At 36.1% G+C, this 19,822-nt stretch overlaps 1 protein-coding gene across 2 annotated transcripts in view; it reads left to right on the plus strand.

The window, feature by feature from the left end:
• Positions 1–18,440, plus strand: part of PAWR (pro-apoptotic WT1 regulator) — an 84,566-nt gene extending 66,126 nt beyond the window's left edge. For both annotated transcript variants that reach the window (XM_056340292.1, XM_056340293.1), the window contains exons 5-7: positions 7,488–7,635; positions 9,011–9,115; positions 13,853–18,440. In XM_056340292.1, coding sequence (XP_056196267.1) covers positions 7,488–7,635; positions 9,011–9,115; positions 13,853–13,939 — 340 coding nt within the window. In that variant the 3' untranslated portion in view covers positions 13,940–18,440. The remainder of the gene's footprint in view (positions 1–7,487; positions 7,636–9,010; positions 9,116–13,852) is intronic.
• Positions 18,441–19,822: the final 1,382 nt, after the last annotated feature.

The raw sequence follows: 19,822 nt of genomic DNA on the forward strand, positions 1-19,822 counted from the left end.
CTGAGGGATTTTCTTTTAAATCACTTTGTCACTGCAGAATAGGTGGACTTACTGTCACAACTTTAATAACTATATAATTTCATGATTACTTGCTTATTTATCAAACGCATTTTAGTTCAGTCTCCACTTCATCTTCAGTCCCTGTGCAGAATTTCATTGCTATTTGTATCTGCTGAATACTTGGTGGTGTGTGTCATAATGCTTTGCGGTTTTCATAAACCTTATCTTTATTCTGTTCACATGCTGTATATACTCACTTGCAAAAACTTGGTTGTGTGTGTGGTGGTAATAAATAGAAGCTTGCACAGTCATGTTCATAGCTTATTTTCAAATAAGGTAATACTTCAGATTAGCATTGCAAAAATAGGAAACTAACGGTAGAAAATGCTAAAATAGGACTTGTTTCTGCAGTCATCCCTCAGTCAGCTTTAGTTATATGTGGGATGTGTGTTCTTTGTTTGTCATCTTTCCCCCTCAGGAGGAATCTGACTTCCTATGAGCTGCTGTTCAGTATTTTGTTACGTATGTTGCCATCTCTTTTACACATTGCATAGTCTTCAAACACATGTTGAAAACAAAGGATTATTTCCCTGTGAAGTCAGCGCTGTGCCCAGTGCTCACAAATACTAAATGGGTTTTATCCTAACCATACCTCTGTGAGTTATACAGTGCCCACTGTGAATAGAGTTAACAGTATCTACAGATTTTTCTCAGTGTTTGAAAATTTATACCGCCCCTGGAGTAATTTTTGATGTAAGAGTACTTGAACAAAGTATCTCTTCCAGTGGCTTCACTTTCTGATGTGAGTGCTAGAGGTGTCAGGACCAGAGTCATCTTCTGTTCTGATGATGTCTGGCTTGTTTGCCCCTTCCAACACCTGCAGTAAAGGAAGGTCTTACAGAAAACAGCCTCCTTAAAGTAATTCTTACTCAGGTCACTCAGGTCTAACTTAAGTCTCAAATACAGTAGAAGTCCTTTGGAAACAGAAAATGGTGCAGAAAATGCATGATTACACCTGCAACTGGTGTGTTAATGCCAAAAGGCTGAATTGAGACCATAAGGTGCTTGAAGGCTCAAATGCATTCAGCTTAATGTGCTTTTAACAGTTTTGGGTGTACTGCCTTAAGTTTTCAAAGCAAACTGTAAGCAAAGTGTGTTCTCACATAGGGACAACCAATTTGAAGCTGTTAATTGTGTTATTCTGACAACAGGTGTTCAGTACTTTGTGGGTGGGGAAGAGAATTTGAGTAGACTTTACAAACATGTGACAGCAAAAATGAAAACATGTTTCCCTAAAATCTTGGGCTCTGTTATAGACTCCCTCCCTCACAGAAAGAATGCATTATTTGCCAGAAAATTTCAGGTCCTTTTCTTCTATCCTTATTACTCCCGCTTTTTCTTTTTTTGCCTTCTCCCTCTTCCCCAGTGACATCTTTTTTATCTCGGAATTTTTCTTCACTTTGCTGGTTTCCATTTCCTACCCCAGTTAGACACCCTTTCCTCTCTCTCCCCATTTCTCTCGTGTCCTTACATTTAACTGTGGAGGTCATAGTCTTCTCTTTGTTATTTTTCTGATTTCATGGTTGGGTTTTTTTTCCTGTTTTGTCTCCATCCTCTGACCATTTCTGACTTCTAGTCTTGGGTTACTGATACCATCCCAGGCTCCTGGTACTTTCTGTTTCCCTTCCCATATAGCTGTTTTCATGTCTACATGGAGATACCCAGCCTCCTAACAAGACAAGAAAGAATTAAGAGCAGAGAAGGATCTGTGCTGTGTGTTCTCATGTAATTGCTCTTCTCTCAGTATGTTCCAGCACTCAGGGAATTGCACATACTTTACTACCTATTTAATCAGACACACGGGCTGCTTTGCCTTATATGGATGCAGTAATCCATGGTTAAACGTTTATATGACATTGCTGAGAAACCCATTTTACTGAGTGTCCATTGACTGGAAGACATGTTTACAGAAGAACTCCGCTGGCTGCTGTATGTTATTCTACTTCTGTTTTTTCTGACTTGGACAAACTGAGTGTGTGTCCTTATGCAGTAAAGTAATGAAGTTTTGGAATGAGGATCTTGATCTATAATTGTAATTTGTCTTCTGAATATACTTCACAGATTTCCACACTTACACCCCAAAAGTTTGTGGAGGGGTTCCTTTGTAGTTGCATAATTAACTGCATAAAATACTTTCAAAGGAAAGTGATGGTTCTGTTGTGATCTGGAGTGGTACTGTAAGATCTACTAAAAGCATGACCAGAATCTTCAAGGTCATGCTGACTTGACAGCCACAGGACATGCTTATGAGAGTATTTGGGAGTTGCGATCAGCCATCTGTCCTGACTGTGAGCTTCATGTGATTAAAATGTGTAGATATCCTTCAGTTGTGATAGCCCATATCAGCTTCCTCATCTTTCATTTCTCTCTAAGCTTTTCTTCATGTGATACACCTCATCTTGGCTGTTTCAAACTGCTGTTGCTGTAACTGGGTCTACCAGTTTTTGCACTGCTTTGTAGTTATTTTAAAGAAACACGCATGTTGCCATTAGTAAGAATGATTTTCTGATTCAGGTGTGATGAAGAATAGTTTTCTGATTCAGGTCTGATGCTATCAGCGTAGTCGGTATCATCGCTGGTTTTTCAAACAAGGAATGACAAAGTGTGTTCTGCTATCAGCGTAGTTGGTATCATCGCTGGTTTTTCAGACAAGAGAATGACAAAGTGTGTTCTGTTTATTGAAATATTTGAGTGTAACCTAAATGTAAGCACAAATTATGTTTGTCTTGCATTCTGTAAACTAAAAAGTTTGTTTGCAGGTAACAGTAAAGCAAGATATGTATGTGGACTTTGGAATATTTTTGTAAGCATAGAGTATTTGGTTTAGGAGCTTATTTTTAAGACTGTCTACTAGCTTTTGAACCAATTCAGCTTTTTCTTAGAAGTGTCTTAAATTGAAAAGAAAGCCTTGCAAATCAGGATTTAAAATAATTCAGCAGATTTTTGCATGGTTCATGGATCAGACAGATCAGGCTGGATCAGTTTACAGAAAGAGCTAGATTAAAATCTCTTCGTGGTTCAGGGTTATGTTCCCCTTATAAGTTTGTTTATTAGTGGAAATGAATACAATATGGTATGGTTTTATGGCTGCCAGACAAAATGCAAAATGTTGGAGAGTTTTTGCCCCGCCCCACCCTTAGGATAGTACAGCACCCTAACATGGCACCCAACACGTAGACACCCTTGCCTGCTAATTCTAAAAGACTGTATTGTGCTTGAGTTTAATATTCATGTAAGAGTTGAAAAATAACTGAGGGAGAAAAGATCACAAGAAGAAAAGCTAGTGCTTCAGAGCACTCATTGGAGATGCTCTGAAGGAAATGTTAGAGCACTGCTGAAATTCTCTTGCTTAGTGTTTTTCAGATTACTACAAAGCTTAAACTGTAACAATTTACATTCCATCATATGAACCTTGATCTTACTAATTAAAAAAAAAAAAAAAGGCAGCAAAATATTGTTTCACAACACTGTGCCCAGACTTGCCTGCTTGCCTGGGTTTGGGAGTTTTTCAGCAAGGGTTGGCTGTTGAAGCATGGTCTCGTCTAGCTTGTTACCTTAGGACCACTACTGTGCAGATATGAGCACTTCAAACAGATAGTAGTCACGCAGGGTGCTTTTCTTGACTTTTGTATCCCCTTTTCAGCCAATGCTGATGTTATGGGAAGGCAGAAATGCTTCAGGTTTATTTCTGCAGAAGTTTTTGGTCCAAGTTGAGCCAGCTGCAGTTCCTCGCTGTCCCTTGAGCTAGTGCTCATGCAGCTGATCAGGGTAGTGCTGCAGGGAGCCACTGTGGCTGAAGGAGAGGGTTTCCTTTTGCTGGGCTACTGGATTGCTGCATCGGCTCTTTGAATGGTTTCCTTCTCCGTCACCTGAAGGCCAGAGCTAGGAAAAGTGGAGGAGGCTAGGAACGTGCAGCTGTAGAGAAGACAAGACTGCCTTTCCTTAGCTCAGCTCTGAAGGCCACAAACTTGGCTTAAGCAGTTTAAAGTAACACAAGTCCAAGTTGGCCTGTTTAGTGATAATGATTTTTTGCTCATTCTTCTAAAGAAGCTGTTAGCAACTGACTGGATTGTGGTGCCGCAATTAATGAGAAGTTCCCAAATCAAGTATAGTTACAAGATTCTGGCAGTAAAATTAAACGGAGTTGAAAATCATTGTCGTAGTTGAAATCAATGAAATCTGGTTTTGACCAGATGGTTTTAATTGGATGAAATTGTGGTTTGGACAGTGCTTCAGGAAGACATTGAGAGAACCAAAGAGGCATTGGAAGGAGCAAGATTTATTCCACCTTTCTGTAATATTGCTGTTAAACTTGCCCTGGTGTGAATAACTGATTCTATATTAAAGGAAATGACTAGAACATCATTCCAAAGCAAACCTTTTCTTTCTGTGTAAGAACAGTCAAACTGCAATGTGGTTTGATTTCATTATATGATTTTTATTTAAGTACAGCCAGAAAAAAACTTCCAAAAGTGAGTCGTCTTAAGTTGCAGAAGTGTTTTGTGCTTTCAGCATTCTAGTACAGGAATACACATTTAGAACGAGGTTTTCATAGTGGCTAATTGAAAGTAAGCTAATGGAACAACAAGTTGGATTTTGTTAAACATCTTGTTGTACATGCCCTTTTGAAGCAGTAGTGAGGGATGTTTCTATCCAGATGTGTTCTCGTTTGCTACTCTCTGCGTGGGCACTCTGATCTAGTGTACATATGGCTACAAATACAGTCTCAGATACTCTTCTTGAAAAATAATTTAAATATACTATTTCCTGCAGCCATAGTCTGCGGTTAGATGTTTCAACTGCGTGTGTTAAAACAGTCATGTGCATAAGTTACTTGAATGCTGAAAAGCGCAATACATTTTAAATTGCATTCTTGAGCTATGATTCTAGATTTTTTTTTTCAGCTTGCAGACCTCTATCAGTTTTCTTCTGGTGCTGATGACCATTTGTACCCAATGCACATCTACTGACAATGGGCTTTCTTTTCTTTCTTACCTTTTGTGAGATTCCAGCAACTTCCAAGTTGCAAGTATTTGCAAACCGTTACTCAGGAAGTGGAGGAAGCAAGGTTTCAGTAAACTGAACAGGTTCTGCTGTCACATGTGTGCACTTCTCCCCTGCCTCCCCCAATGGAAGGCATAAACCCAATTTCTTTTCTTAGTAGTATACAAAGATCTTCAGCTTGGAGACATGATGATTATTATTAGTATTATCATCATCATAATTATTACTAGTAGTAATAGTATTGTTGTTACACATTGATAAATATATAATAGATTGTATAGCTATATATAAATATTAAAAGAATATAAAAATATACAGGTTTATTTCCATAGAGATATCTCTTAGGACTGGTTGATAGATATTTTCTGGTAGTAAAGCATAGACACCACTGTTATTCTAGACAAATTTTCTTTTTTGTCGGAGGCTTGCAAAGTGACGACGTATCTGAAGACTAAAATTCCATTCTTTGTGAAAGTTATGTTGGTTTTGTCTCGGATGGTGCCTTTTTTTGCTGTTGCTGTCTACTGGACATTGGTTTTAACATCCAAAATAATGAATTTCATATCTGTCACATTCCTTGTGTTAGCTTATGGAATAATGCCTCCTTAAATGTGTTTTTAAATCCCATTTCCTAGAAGTCTTCATGATATGTCCTTTGTACTTGCTGATACTAAAAAGGAATGTGTTCAGTAGGGTCTGTTCCCCAATGGAATAGTGAGGAAATTTTTGAGTGTGAGTTTCAAGGACAATAAAGAAAATGTCTTAATATGAATTATTAATGAAACCTTTTCTGTCTAGGTATTCTTTCATCTAACTTTACTATAGGAGCATCTGCTGGTATCACTTACTGGAGCAGAGTTGAGATACTCCAGTGTATTGGCAAAAGGGCTTATTTTTGAGCATTGAAAAACTGAGCCCTTTTTGTGTGGTCTATCCTTGAACATGAACAACATGGAGCAACACATTTTTCAGAAAGCTAAATAATCTAGAATTTATAGAGTTAAGCTAAAATATTTCTCTTATGTTGTGTTGCAACATGTGTATCTGGTCCTAGAATTTTTTTTTTTCAGTCTTCTGGATGAAGAATAAACAGTGCTAAATATGGTAATAACATTAAGCTACAAAATTCCTTACAATTAATGTCACTGTGCCTTGGAAACTTCACACATACTGAGCAAAACAGTATTTATATCCTGCTTTAGATTTGCACTGTATCCATCTAGATCTACACACTGTCAGTAGGGGTTTTCTAGAGTTATGAAATGCAGAGCTGTTAAATGAAGACATTAATCATATACACTTCTATGTTTTAAGGGAGATGTAGGGATACTCATAATGCTTTTCATTCTTTCCCTAAGTGCTCTAGAAAACCAAAGGCAATTGCCCAGGACCATGTCTAGGTGGTTTTTGAGTATCTCCATTCAGATTCTTCTGGTGAAGACTGAACAAGGGACTGTTTTTTGTCTTTGGCTGTACAGCTGTATATTTTTAAAGTCTAGGAAGTGTAGTTTTGGTGGATCGAAGAGGAAAAGATCTGTATCTCTCTGCTGGGTCCCAGGGCACTCTGTTCTGCTGCTCTCAATCATTCATTACATTCTACACTGAAGGTAAATAACATTGCTATTAGGAAGAAAAGAACACTGTTAAATTTGTGACTTTGAAAATGCTTGACTTCTCATGAATATTTTTAAATGAGTACTGTTTTTGTACATAATGATCATAATGGAGAGCCCATAAACCTTTTTTAAAGCTAGTTTATGTGCCTTTGCAAGGCTTATCTGTTAAGATTCCCTGGAAGTAATATTTTTTTAAGAAATAGGCACATGCTCTAAACCAAATACCGTAACACCAGTTACTGAGTGCCTACCAACTGAGCTGTGACAGACTGCTGTGTATTCAAGTAAAATATTTGGAAATGGCATAAAATTAATGTCTTGAGCCACATCACTTTCTCACTTGGGTTTGTTTTCCAGTTCCTTACAGGCCATATCCGTAGTTCCTCCTGAAAAGTCAGTTGATACGTGTAAGCTTCTTATGTGTTGGACATGTGTTTTTCATCCTTCATGTTTTCATCTACTTAAAAAGATGCTTGGTTTAAATTCTGCAGTTGTACTTTTTTAAATGAAGTTGCTTAGCTTGGTTTTTGATGCATACAGTTCATAAAACTTTAAATCTTTGAAAATAAGATAGGATAAATATGTGTTTAAAGTTGATTATCTGTGTGATGAGAGCTGCGTTACTCAAGTATTTGACTCCTTGAGGCAGTGAATTTAGTGAGTCCTCAGCAACACAAGAGCTGTGAAATAAATTCTCTGCAGTTTGACTGACCTATTGAGGACTTTGGGAAGCACTTTTGTTACTTCTATCATTTCCATTTTGTTAAATGTATAAATAGGTGTCTGCTCTGCTCTTTGCCTTTGTAGCACAGCTAATGCATCAGAAGAAGATATTCCCAGTAGATACTCCCGAACAGACAGGACAACTTACAGCAGATACAGCAGGGATGCAAATTCTTCTGGCAGTTCCATACCAAGTAATGCTTTGGAAAAGCGGATTGAGGAACTTGAAAGGGTAAGTACCAACTAAGATCTGCGTGGCATACGTATGACATAAAATACCTTTGAAACTCCATGGGGAAATATACAAGAGAAATATACGGAAATGATGCTAAATGCTTGAAGTACAGTTAGTTATGCCTGTAAAAAAAGTACGAAGAGTCAGATTGACTGACAAGAATGTGAACTTTTAATCATGGATGTTTAGTTGTCATTTGGGTTGAGATAAAGATAATACTCTTAGAGAGCCAGGAGTGCTCTGCGTATTTCTCATATGCACCTTCTGACACACCAACGCAGGGCAAATAACATGGGGGAAGGAGGGGCTCATTGGCTGTTCAGAAAATTAGCAAGCCTGTTTCTGATCTACTTGGTTTGAATTTTTTAATATACTGAAATATAAAATGTAATTGCTATCAAGTTGATTGTTAAAGTTTTAAACATTTAAAATATATATTTTAAACAGTTTTCATTATTTCAGACATTCTTCATACAAACAATTTTGGGGAAATGTAATAATGTTAAAGCTGAATTTTTCACCTAAACCAGTATTTTGCTAAATAATGTCATCTGTGTAATGTATTATGGGCTTCTCTGTCTTCCTCTGAAGTGGATTTTTGTGGGAAACTTGCCAAATATTCTTGAATTCATATGAATGAAAGTTACTAAGTAAGCACAATTTGAGCAGATCTTTTTTGGAAAGGATGAAAATAAAGCATATACTGTAGAAATTACTTTTTTTTTAAAGACTTGAGGAAGGCTGATTTGAGTGAGGTACGCCATAATCCTCTCTTCCAAATCAGTTTCCTTCTGAAATAATTTAACTGCTAGTAATGCAGAAAATAGATGAAGATTTAAGGGCTTGCTTTCACTATCTTGAACCCCGATTTACTGAATTCCTAATGGATATTTTCATTTTGCTCACATTCAGGCCCAGAGATCTTAACAGTGAGTCTTCGTTCCTTGTTAGTGGTAGTATTAAAAAAACCCACACAACCACAAACCACCCCAAAACTAAACAAAAACAAACAAACAAAAAGACTAGCCCTCCCGGTATGTCAAATCTGGAAGCTGATAACTTTACGTTTACTTGCTTTTGTTGTGGGCTCCTATCCGATTTTGAGTTCATGCCTAAGTTAAATATTGATTAAAACATATTTGGAATCAGAGACATCACACAGGTTTGCTGTGGGTAAAATATTTTCTTAGATGTGATTCTTTAGCTCCTTGAAATATAATGGCTTGAAGATGTGGGTTTGACTTGCTGTAGAAAAGGAATTATAGGAAAGTGTGTGGAGTTTTTTCTTGTTTGTTTTAAATGCTAATAACTTAAAACTGTCTCTTAAAACCAAAAATTGCATTACAAACAACATTGCATATTCTGGGTTTAGGAACTTTCAAAGGAGAGACAGGAAATTGCAAGATTGATGAAGATGACACAGGATAAAGATGAAGTAATTGGAAAGCTGAAGGAAGAAATTGATTTATTAAACAGAGTAAGCACATATTTTCTTGCATGCTGCTATATAAAGAGGGCATAAGTCTGCATTCTCTGTGCTCTTCTGCAGGAACTTGCATCTGATCAGAAGAGAAGTAAATATGGGGTTTTTTTGGTATTTGTGTAACTTCTCAAGAGGGATGTCAATAAGTTACATTTTTTTCCAGGTAACTTCTGTTTGTCATGATTAACTTCTTTAAGCTGTGTGTTGTTGGAGGACCTGGATTTCTTCTTGCTATAATTGTTCATAGAACAAGGTTATAAAAGTAAAAGTTGTTTACTGTCTCTTCTTTCCAAATTCAGTACGTAGCGTACCAGGAAATAATCAAGCCAGGATTTTGACAGTTTACTCAATAAATTATTACCCAGGACTTCTATTAGACAAAGTAATTATAAATTTAATTTCATTTTACTCAGCTTTTAATTGCTAGTAATAGTTTAGATGCTCTTAGAAAGATTGAGAGTAAGTGCTTTATATTCTGACACACATTCTCATATGCTTTATTGATGGTTCCCAAGTAAATGCAGAACAAGACAGGGGCAGCAGACTTTGGCTAGTATCACTCAGGCAAGGTGTGCAGGCAGGTGAAGAGGGGATAGAAGTGTGAGACATGCTTGGGTGTGGGACAGTATGAGAAGTTTTAAAGTTGATAAAAGATACCAATTTTAACAAGTTCCAGTTTTAGGGGCAGACTGGGACTCTTTCATACAGTGGATTAGCGACCTCACCTTGCGCTTCCTGGCTGAGGTGCAGAGCCTGGATATCCTAGGGAAGTACTCCTCCACCACTCCAGAGCAGACATTCTCATAAACTTTCAGAACTGGCTTTGGTCAATCCAGCAGTGAAGGGAGGAAATAACTCTATGTTCATAGTGGGCAAACTTTCATTTTCCACTGTTCATTTGTAACAAAGGAGGACAGCATTCAGAAGTTTGCAAACTAATCTGAAGAGCAAAGGATGATGAGGTTAGTCTGACACAGGTGTCTTGCCCCTGCACCCCCCCCCCCCCCCCGAAGTTGGAAGTTAATCTGTGGGATGAACAAGGTATTGTCTGTTTAGGAGCGATTTCTATTTTAATTGAGGAATTGGTCTTTATGCCTTCTTCCATTCTGCAAAGAATCTGTCACACCTAAGCTGATGACCTTTTACAGCCAAGGCAGGCATTCATTCCTCCTGCATAATGGATGGCAAAGATACTTAATACTGCTGTTCACATCTGACTTCCTGACTCAGAGGTCAGAAAGAACAAATAAAAGAACCTAAATCACTGAAACTTTGTGTCTTAGGGCCATGACAGTGAGGTTTTCTGTTCCAGAAATAATGTCATTTTTCACTGCTGTATTTGAGGTGTGATGTCCTAAATGGAATCCATTGAGAGTCTGTCTAGAAACAGTCTTTGAACATTTGTAGTAAAGTCAAGCAGTGCCTGTGTCTTGCCTGTGTTAAGTAGGAAGACAATTTCTGCTTGTTGTATGGAAAGAAAACACAAACCAGAATATAGTCCTTTCAAAAACCTCTTTATTATACAATAACTAAAATTGTACCTTTCCATGAGATCCACAAAGCCATCTGGCTGATGCTCCCTAGGTAACTTCTCTTAAAGGGAGAGGAGCATAAGGGTTTCTTCCTCCATCAGGTCAGCGTTTATCATAGCTATAACACGGTCTGTTAGCTTAATTGCGGTGCAAGTTATTTATGTTTGCATCCCTTGGGCTTTTCTTAACAGTGAAATAGCTGCCAATATTCTTAACAATGAAATGAACTTTATGACTAGTATAATAATTTACCACCTTATGAAAGTTTGAACCCATGTCTTGAGTGATGCTTCTGTTAAAACAGATGCAGCTTTGATAGCACTTGGATTTATGATTGCTTCTATGTTGGCTGTTCATGTGGATTTAGAAAGAGGAAAGGTTTAGAATAATAGGAAAAGCTACAGAAATACGGTGTCATTCCCATGATAGAAAGTTCTGGAAGTTAATAGGGCAGTTATATTTACCTAAGGTTTATTATCATAACGGAGAACATGAGAGCCACTTGAATATTCATCTGTTCTTCATGGAATGTTATTCTGTAGACCTGGCACCAGGATTGGATGCTTTACATGGAAGAACAGTTGTTATCTTCAACTTTCTGCTCACATAGAAAGATGTCCTTAGGCCTAAACTTAACCGAGCTTATGCAAGTATCTTTTTAAAAAGTTTTGCTGGTAGGCAACCTAAATAGGGGTCTCTTTTAGAGCATTTACACACGTTCATGGTATTTCTCCATCTTTTAGGTTCATCAAAGTAGACAGTTATTGCATGTTGAGTTGTGCAGATATAGAAAGAATTTAATGTCAAAGAGCCTAAATAACTTCAAAATGCCAATTTATTGCATAGCTTTCTGACTGCTTACTCCTCATATGTAAAGAAATGCTTTTCCTAGAGGTTTCAGTGAGTTCACAACCATGGATGCATCCTTGATTGGCAAAGATCTTGTGTTACACTTGAAAACCTGTTTTTCCAACAATCCTGAAAATTTCTTGGCAGACTTTTTCTCATTTTAAATATATTTATTCAGTATAACTATATGATTTTACTGACATCAGTCAGTGCATCACAAAGATACTTAAAGAACATGAGCTATGTTTACATTGAGAAACAGAAAAGGCTTTCTGCTATGTGGCATTCTTTGACTCAGTACGTTAGCCACTGAAAGTATGTCTGCTGCATTTTCTGTAAGAAAGGGGTAATTGCTTCATAAAACCCTCAAATGTCTGAAGGGGAAGGCATCTCAAGACATTTAAATATTTGTAGGCTAAGTTCAACTGTCTACTAGTTTACACTTGGTCATCTCTGACCTTACTAAGATGTCATCGTAGTTAAATGTGTGTTTGGAGAGAGTCTGTCAGTGAGGATTTACAATCCAATTAGTGTCAGTTGTGTGGTTCTTGGTTCCTTTGGTATCTGAAGTCCAGGCCTTCATGCTATTGCATCTTTTTTACTAATAAGTGTAAATTAGTGTGGTAATTTTGAATAAGGAACTTTAAATTTCAGTGGCAAAAAACAGCTGCATGTCCTGGTCCATTGTTTTGATAGATATTTAAACTGCACTAGTTATTTTTCCTGGTTCATATTCAAGAAACTCTTACTTGTAATAATCCTTGGCATGTCAATTTTACAGCATAAACATTTCACAGACTTTTTTGTTTTGAGCAAATTACGGTATTTTAAACAGAAGGGTTTGGGGTAAGCTTTGAGACATGTGATGGCTAGGTTGAGAACAAGCTCAAACACAGAATTATGTATACTGAACTAAAAAAAACCCACATTTTTTTTAAAATGTATTGTCCCTTCCATCTGATTATTGATCTGAACTGCACAAGAGAGAAAACAGAGTCTGTTTCTTACAATTACGTAATAAACTATTTATAGTAGCTATCCATCAAAACTTTCCATGTTTAGATGTTTTAAGTCACTTTTATCTATTATGTTGAGTGGGCAAATGCTTTTCCTGGAATTCATATTGTGATGTAGCATTACTTCTGTGAGGCAAAGAGGAATTTCTGTGACTGATTTCTTGATTCCACATTATAAAAACAATACAGTAATTGTGAAGGTGTTGTGGTATGGATTTTGGCCTGGCAAACTCAAGAGGCTTTTGAAAATCATTATACTGTTTAAACACAACGTCTTTAGCATGCACTTCTGGAATGACCCCACTAAAAAAAAATATGGAAATAGATTCCATATATCAAACACGGCTTAACAACTTGAAGAAACAAGACAGAGAAAATCTTTTCTCTACTACTGTTTTATGCTCAAAGTAGCATAGCAACAGTAGGGTTTTGTAGACTTCCATCAAAAGGAATCTAAGATCTCAAATGAGAATCCTCATTCTTCCTTCTTTGCCCAACTTCGATTTTCCTCTTGAAAGTGCTGTCCTTGATGTCACTTCCCTTTCTTCCCCGCCCCCCCCCCCCTTCTCATTCTGTTTCTTCTATGGTTTTTTTGTTTGCCTACCCCCCAGTAAAATTATTTTTACCGAAGTAATGCTTACATTGAACAGCCAGTTTCACTGATTTTCATTTTAAAGGCTTGAAAAAAAAAGTGAAGAAGTGAATGGGATCTGAGTAAATCTAGTAATTAGTGGAAGAGGAATAAACATTTGGGGTAGGATCATTCTCTTAAGCACCCATTATTACTGTGTATGCTGTCTGTTCTTTCAGTAGCAAACAAGTTACAAAATGTATTTTAATATTTTTCACAAAAATGGAAGAAAATGGACAGGCAGTACTTTTTCTAAAAATGTTGAATGCTTAATTTAAGACATAAAACAGGTCATCTTGCAATAATAACCGATGATGTGTATAGTGAGTGGGATAGTTGCTGATGAGCAGAGTCTGGGGAACAGTGGCAAGAGCTGACTAATGCACTCTCTGTATGTGCCAATGAAATAATCATGCCCATCCTATTTTGGTTTCTTAATGCATTAATTCCTGCTGTAGCTTCAGTTTTGACTATACGTTTCCATTTAAAGGTACATGGGAATATAATATTAATGTCTTGTAATTACTGTAACATTTGGAAAAAGGCTAGTTTAACAGTTTTAAGGGTAGCTACTGCGACACAGTAATTCAGTCCATCCCCAGCTTCTTCATTTCAGAGCTAAGATGCTGAATTCCCGCTGCTACTACTTGAAAGCTTGTATTTGTGTCCTGATAAATGTTTATTTTTCTTTTTCCTTTCACAGGACCTAGATGATATAGAAGATGAAAATGAACAATTGAAGCAAGAAAATAAAACCCTCTTAAAAGTCGTTGGACAGCTGACAAGGTAGAAGATCCGAGCCTCAATGAGGAAAGATTTAAAAACTACTGATTGAATGTTAAGGTCAATATAGTAATACTTCCTGTGTTGCAGTATGTTATAATAACTGTCTTTATATTTATTGTTAGGAAACCAGATGAATGTTTATTTTCATAGTACATACTTCTTCATTCAATGAAGTGGCATCAAATTTGGGCTATATTTTTACCTTTCTATTCACATAAGAATAATTAAAATTGTTGACATATTTCAAAATACTAAGTTCAAAAATATGTGTTTTGTATCTTCAGATTACATCTGGATAAATAACAGTAATTTAAAATTCATAGCACCAAGATCACTTTCAGACCATGTGGGTGTATATTTTTGAAATGAACGGAAGCAATACATATAAGCTTTGTTTACACAGATCCGAAATATATATTTTGGGAAATACTTCCTTTTTTGTTTAAGCAGCTGTAAAGTGGATGCCTTATTACTGATGTATAACAGTTTGCAGGTCGATTACTTGCTCTAAAACTCCTTTATGTTGAGGTTTTTTTACTGTATCTGAAAGACTGACAATAGTAGAAGATAGCATTTATTTTTTTTTTCCTGTATAACAGTATTCTGGCAGGTAGGGGAGGTTTTATTAAAAAAAGCAAACAAAAAACCACACACACAAAACCCCCCTGCCCACAAACAAAAAAAAACCCAAACACAAAACCACCAAAAAACCATGAAATCACCTGTAGTATCAGCATTAATGAGTTCTTTAGAATCATATTGAAGTTGTGCACTGCAGTTTATTTTAAAGCTTTTGCTTAAGCAATGAAATGCAAGTTTGCTATCAGACAAGTTTGTTTGCTGTGTTGAGAATACAGACAAAGCCTGGAGCTTTCATTTTAGCAAAGACACTTTTGCAATACTCTTCTGTTAAAGTTGTCATCTTAAAATTTGAGGTTTTTTGATGTATCCATTTTTTTAATCTGGGTGAAAATTTTTGTAAATAACAAAGTAGAGGGGCATACAAGTGATTCCTGCCCTTTTGAAACATCAAATGTTTTCTCATTTATTTGAAACTAAGATGTTTAAAAAGCACGTATTTAGATGTTACAATCCAGTCATGACTGTGTACTGATTTTTCTATAACATGACATTAGACAAAATTTTCACTTTACATTAACCACAGACCTCAGTTAACAGTACTGTTGTTAAAATTGTTAGGTTGGAATTTGACGTGCTTTATTTTGTCGTAACAGAGCATTTTTAATTCCTGATCAGAATAAATATATATGTCGTTTGAGTCAGGACACTAGAAATGGAAGCATTTCTTAAGAGTCCAGGCTTTTTCTTATGATTTTGAAGTTTGGTGTCAGAAAGTTGCATGCGTGTAGTTTTTGTAACCTTGAAACTTAAAGGCAACTTTAATATATAATAACAATCACCTTTTCAGATTTGCCAATTGTTTTCATGATGTGTATTTAATGACTGTAAGAGTTCTTAAAAATGAAAATCCAAGCATTATTGTTCACCTTGGATTGTTTTGGATATAGGTTATTTTGCATTTGTGTATTCTAATGGGGAGGAACTTCTCACAGCTTTAAAGTATTTTTCAAGACAATTATATTCTAGGATGCCTTGATGTTTTCCTTCACAGTGGATGATATCCCATGGGACACCATTTAAAACCTTTACTCAGGGATTTAAATGGTATGGGGGGGTAATATAGGCCCTCTGAACTACAGTATGCACCAATGAATATTGCTTTTAGTATTGTTCAAACAGTAAGAAGTCCCTTATTTATCAGATTCCTGAAATTCAATTTTTAAAGTAATACAATCAGTTGAGATGTATGCCTTCTGAATAAATATGAAACTTTCTCTGGAAGAACATCTGGTTTTCTTCTCTGTGTACAAGGTAGGAAATACACGTACCGATTTACAGCATGGGATGTCAAACATATTGAAGCATCATTAAGGAGTTAATGCAGAACACACAGTAATACAAAGTTGTAAATGAGATTTCATAAACTGTATTTCATATACATTTTAAACCAAAGAACAGGAACAACAAAGAACATAAACAAGAATTACTTGTCTTCCTATTACCTATTCTTGGTTTGCATGTGTGTTGGCTAAAACTTAGTAGCAGTAACATCAAAATTAGAATTTATTGGTTTTTTTAACTTGGACATCCAGCTGACAGAAATAGATGGCAGAAGTACTTCTGACACCCTACCTTGAAGAGGTACTGGCAAGGGAAGTTTCCAGATATTTGAAACCGGTAATGCTTCAGGCAGAACATGTGAACAAAGGAACTGTTGGGAATTCACAGATAAAGTACCTCAGGACATTATTGTTGTTGTGTATTTTATACAATCATAAAGCTCTTCATGGTTTTAAAAATTGCCACAAACTGTATCTTGAAGCTTAACACTTCAGCTGACGGTCTGGAAGATTTAGGTGGCTTTTTGGAAAAAAGGATGTCAGTAACAGTTCTTTTACTTACATTATCAGGCTCATGAGAGAAGTTTAGTAGATTCTAGGAAAAATGATATATTATGTAGAATGTTAATAATTGTCTAGTCATTACTTGCCATTAAACGTTTATTTCAGTAGGGTACCCTTATACTCAAGCTCAAACATAGAGTAAGATTTTATCCTAGGTGATATGAAGGTGTTAAATTGGCTACCTTATCAGTAATTCACTAACCCATGTCCATGTCATTACTAGTCCAAAATCTTGATTGTTCTTAATTGTGTGATTTAAAAGCAGAGAGACTGCTGTAAATGGGAACCCACCTCCCTTGGGAAGGCTTATACGATTCCTGAATCAGTCTGGGTATTAATGTACCTGGGCTAAATCATTTTTAGTTGAGATTTTCTGGGGGGAGAGGGGCACATTAGTATGCAATGCTAAATGTATGGGTAAGTCTCTTGGAGATTTCTGAACTTTCATGTCTTAAAATTCATACCAAACTGCTTAGGTCTAGCATCTGTGTTTCTGGGTAACAGGTCATCTGGGAAAATCTAAACAGAAAATTAATCCCATCGACTAACTCAATTAAGACAATTTTTTTCAAGATACTTTAATAATGAACAGCGCATAATTCCTATTTTGATAATGCAGTGATACTCCTGTTATCGTCACATACTATTGTATAGAAAACATACAGTACATCCAGAGCTGAAGGTTAAAATTATGCAGAAATATTTCATTGATAATATGCACTACTGTTTGTGGGATTTATTCCCTAAAGAAGTTCAGCCATATATAAATGTTGGTGATTTTAACAAGGAAATTCAAAATGGCTCATTTTTCATTTTTTAAAATAATTAAATGGCCATTTAATTAAGTTCAGTGTTACTTGATTAACCGAAAGAGTACAATCTGTCTGTGCAAATGAGTGTGTTTTCTGTCTTTCAAGAAAATTTTTTTACTTCATTACAAGATTTGTATTTACACATTTTAGAGGTGAATTATTTCTGTGTTAGATGTGAATGTGAGAGGTAGAGTGAGAAGAGAGGGTAACAAGAAACAAATAAATTACTTCCAAAATAGGAAGTATAACCTAATGATTTGATTTTTTTATTCAGCTGTACTGAAAATTGGCTGTGGAAAGATTTGTGATTGGCATCAGCAGTACAAAAGATACAGGGGTCTTAGTATGTTGGAAACAACTGGTTAACCTACATCAAAAGTTCTTTTCAACTTGTCTCATACCATTACAGCTTGGAAACTTGCTGCCAGAAAGAGACCAAAAAGAATAGTGGAGATCACATTACTTTGTAACATCTTGTTAGGAGAGCAGAGTTACACGACTCCAGCTTTTTTATGTTTTCCTGCAAGCTCTTTGTGGCTATTTCCAGTGAATTGAAACAAATGAGTGCTAGTAGACAAGAGGAAACGCAATTATTGGGAAAGAAACACATGAGTAATAACTGTAAAAGATATTGACACCAGCATTTTTAGAAGCATTTCTACTTCTGTCATTAAGCATTTCTTTAGGACTACTTAAATATTATATCCAGGACAAAAAGGACTTTGATATGTATTTTAGTAGCATTCATGATCTTCCAAGTATGTTGACTTACTGTAGCAAATTTCTGCCTACTGTTTCTCCTTGTACTGTAGCAGATGTACATTACCTTGTTAATTTAATCCTTTTGCTTTTATTTCTGAATTTCTGGTGTATCTGTTCTTGTTCAGGGCTAGCTGTGATTTTTCTGTTCTGGAAAAATTGTGGTAGTTGAGTTTTCCTCTGAAAATAGTCTCGTAATCATAACGCAGAGTAGTTTTGGTTTTTTTTTTTAAATATCCATTTTATGCATTTAAAAAGTTGAAGCGTCATTAAGCTATAAATAACGAAATATCCATTTTAGTTTTGAACATGGACTGGTTGTGATATTATTTGTGATACCAGATTAAAAATGATGTTGAGATTCTTACCATTGCAGGTAATAGATAAGTGTTTAATCTAACAAGAAAGACTGTGTGCCTTTGTCCAAATAAAACAAAATTGTTATTAATCCAGGCTGACTACTTATTGTGTCTAAAGGATAATTAATATTGTCTGACTAAAATTCTAATTGGATTTGTCACCCGTGTACTGGGAAGCTCCCAACCTGAACTGCTAGAATCATCCTTACATTCAGATTAAATTTTTCAATTGTATGCATGTTTGCACGCACACACACACACACACACACACACATACGCGAGAGAAACTTGCGCTTTCCACTATAATAATTGAAATTTTCACTGCACTAATTTTCTGCTTTGGGAATGTAGTGAGTATCCTTCCATCAATTAGATGGGGAAGTGTAGCCCTTCCCAGGAAAAGGTAATGAGGGATGATACAGTGCTACTTCTACAAAAACAAAGTGAATTGATTTCAAAATAGATTACATCTCTGAAATTTCTGTGTGAATACATTTTCTCTTCTGCACAGGCAGAACCATTAAAGACAGCCTCCTTTTCATTCATCGCTGCATATTACACATAAAAGAGCAAGTGGATTGTCAGTAACCACTGGGGACATAACTCAGAAAATAATCACAGTTTATCAAGTTTTTAAATGTTGTTTTGAAATAAAAGAACTTGAAACATAAATACCATAAGAAACCATGCATCCGTGGTTACTCTGTGGATAAGACATTATGAGCATTTGCACTTAGTAAATTTTAAAATGCCAGGTGAATTCAGTTTAGGATTATTAGTCCTACAGTTGGCTTCCTTTATAAAAGCCCAGTGGCCTTTGGATTTTGTTTTAAAATATGAGAGTATGTCCTTCCTAAGTTTTTGTCTTTGGCATTTTAGGTTCTTCAGTCTTGCTGGGAAATTTTTGCTCCCAGTACACAAGTGCCTGTTCTGTACTCCTTTAGTCACTGGGTTTGCCATACGCTATCTACCTGATCTTGACACTTGGTATGTTTTCCTGTAGATGTTCTGATTTTTCTCTCATAGCCCATCCCTTCCTTTCTCTTTTTTAATATTGGTATTTTCTCGTTTCCCTTGCTCTGCTAGAACCTTCAGGTGGTATCTGTGAAGTGTAATAATGTCATAAAACTATTCTTTGCTGAATTCTTTTTTCCTTTCTTAAACAGACCTCAAACATTTGTATGGGAAAATTTTCTCACATGGTGAATAATTACACTGTGGAATGTACTGCTGCTCTGGGACACTAAGAACTTACCAAGAGTTTGAAAGGGGGATTGTATATTGATATGAATATTGAGATTATCCAGTGCTCTAATTCTACCATAAAAAGTTCTGTTAGTTTCCAGCTATTAAAAATGAAAAAGAATCCATGCAGGAATATCACATGTAAGAGTGATGCTGATGTATGCAAAGCGTTTGGGCAGGATTCAACAACAGGGATATCGTTCTGATGTGTATCTTAATTGTGCTA

This window comes from Falco biarmicus, chromosome 5 (genome assembly GCF_023638135.1).
Source record: "Falco biarmicus isolate bFalBia1 chromosome 5, bFalBia1.pri, whole genome shotgun sequence".
NCBI classification, from domain to species: Eukaryota; Metazoa; Chordata; class Aves; order Falconiformes; family Falconidae; genus Falco; species Falco biarmicus.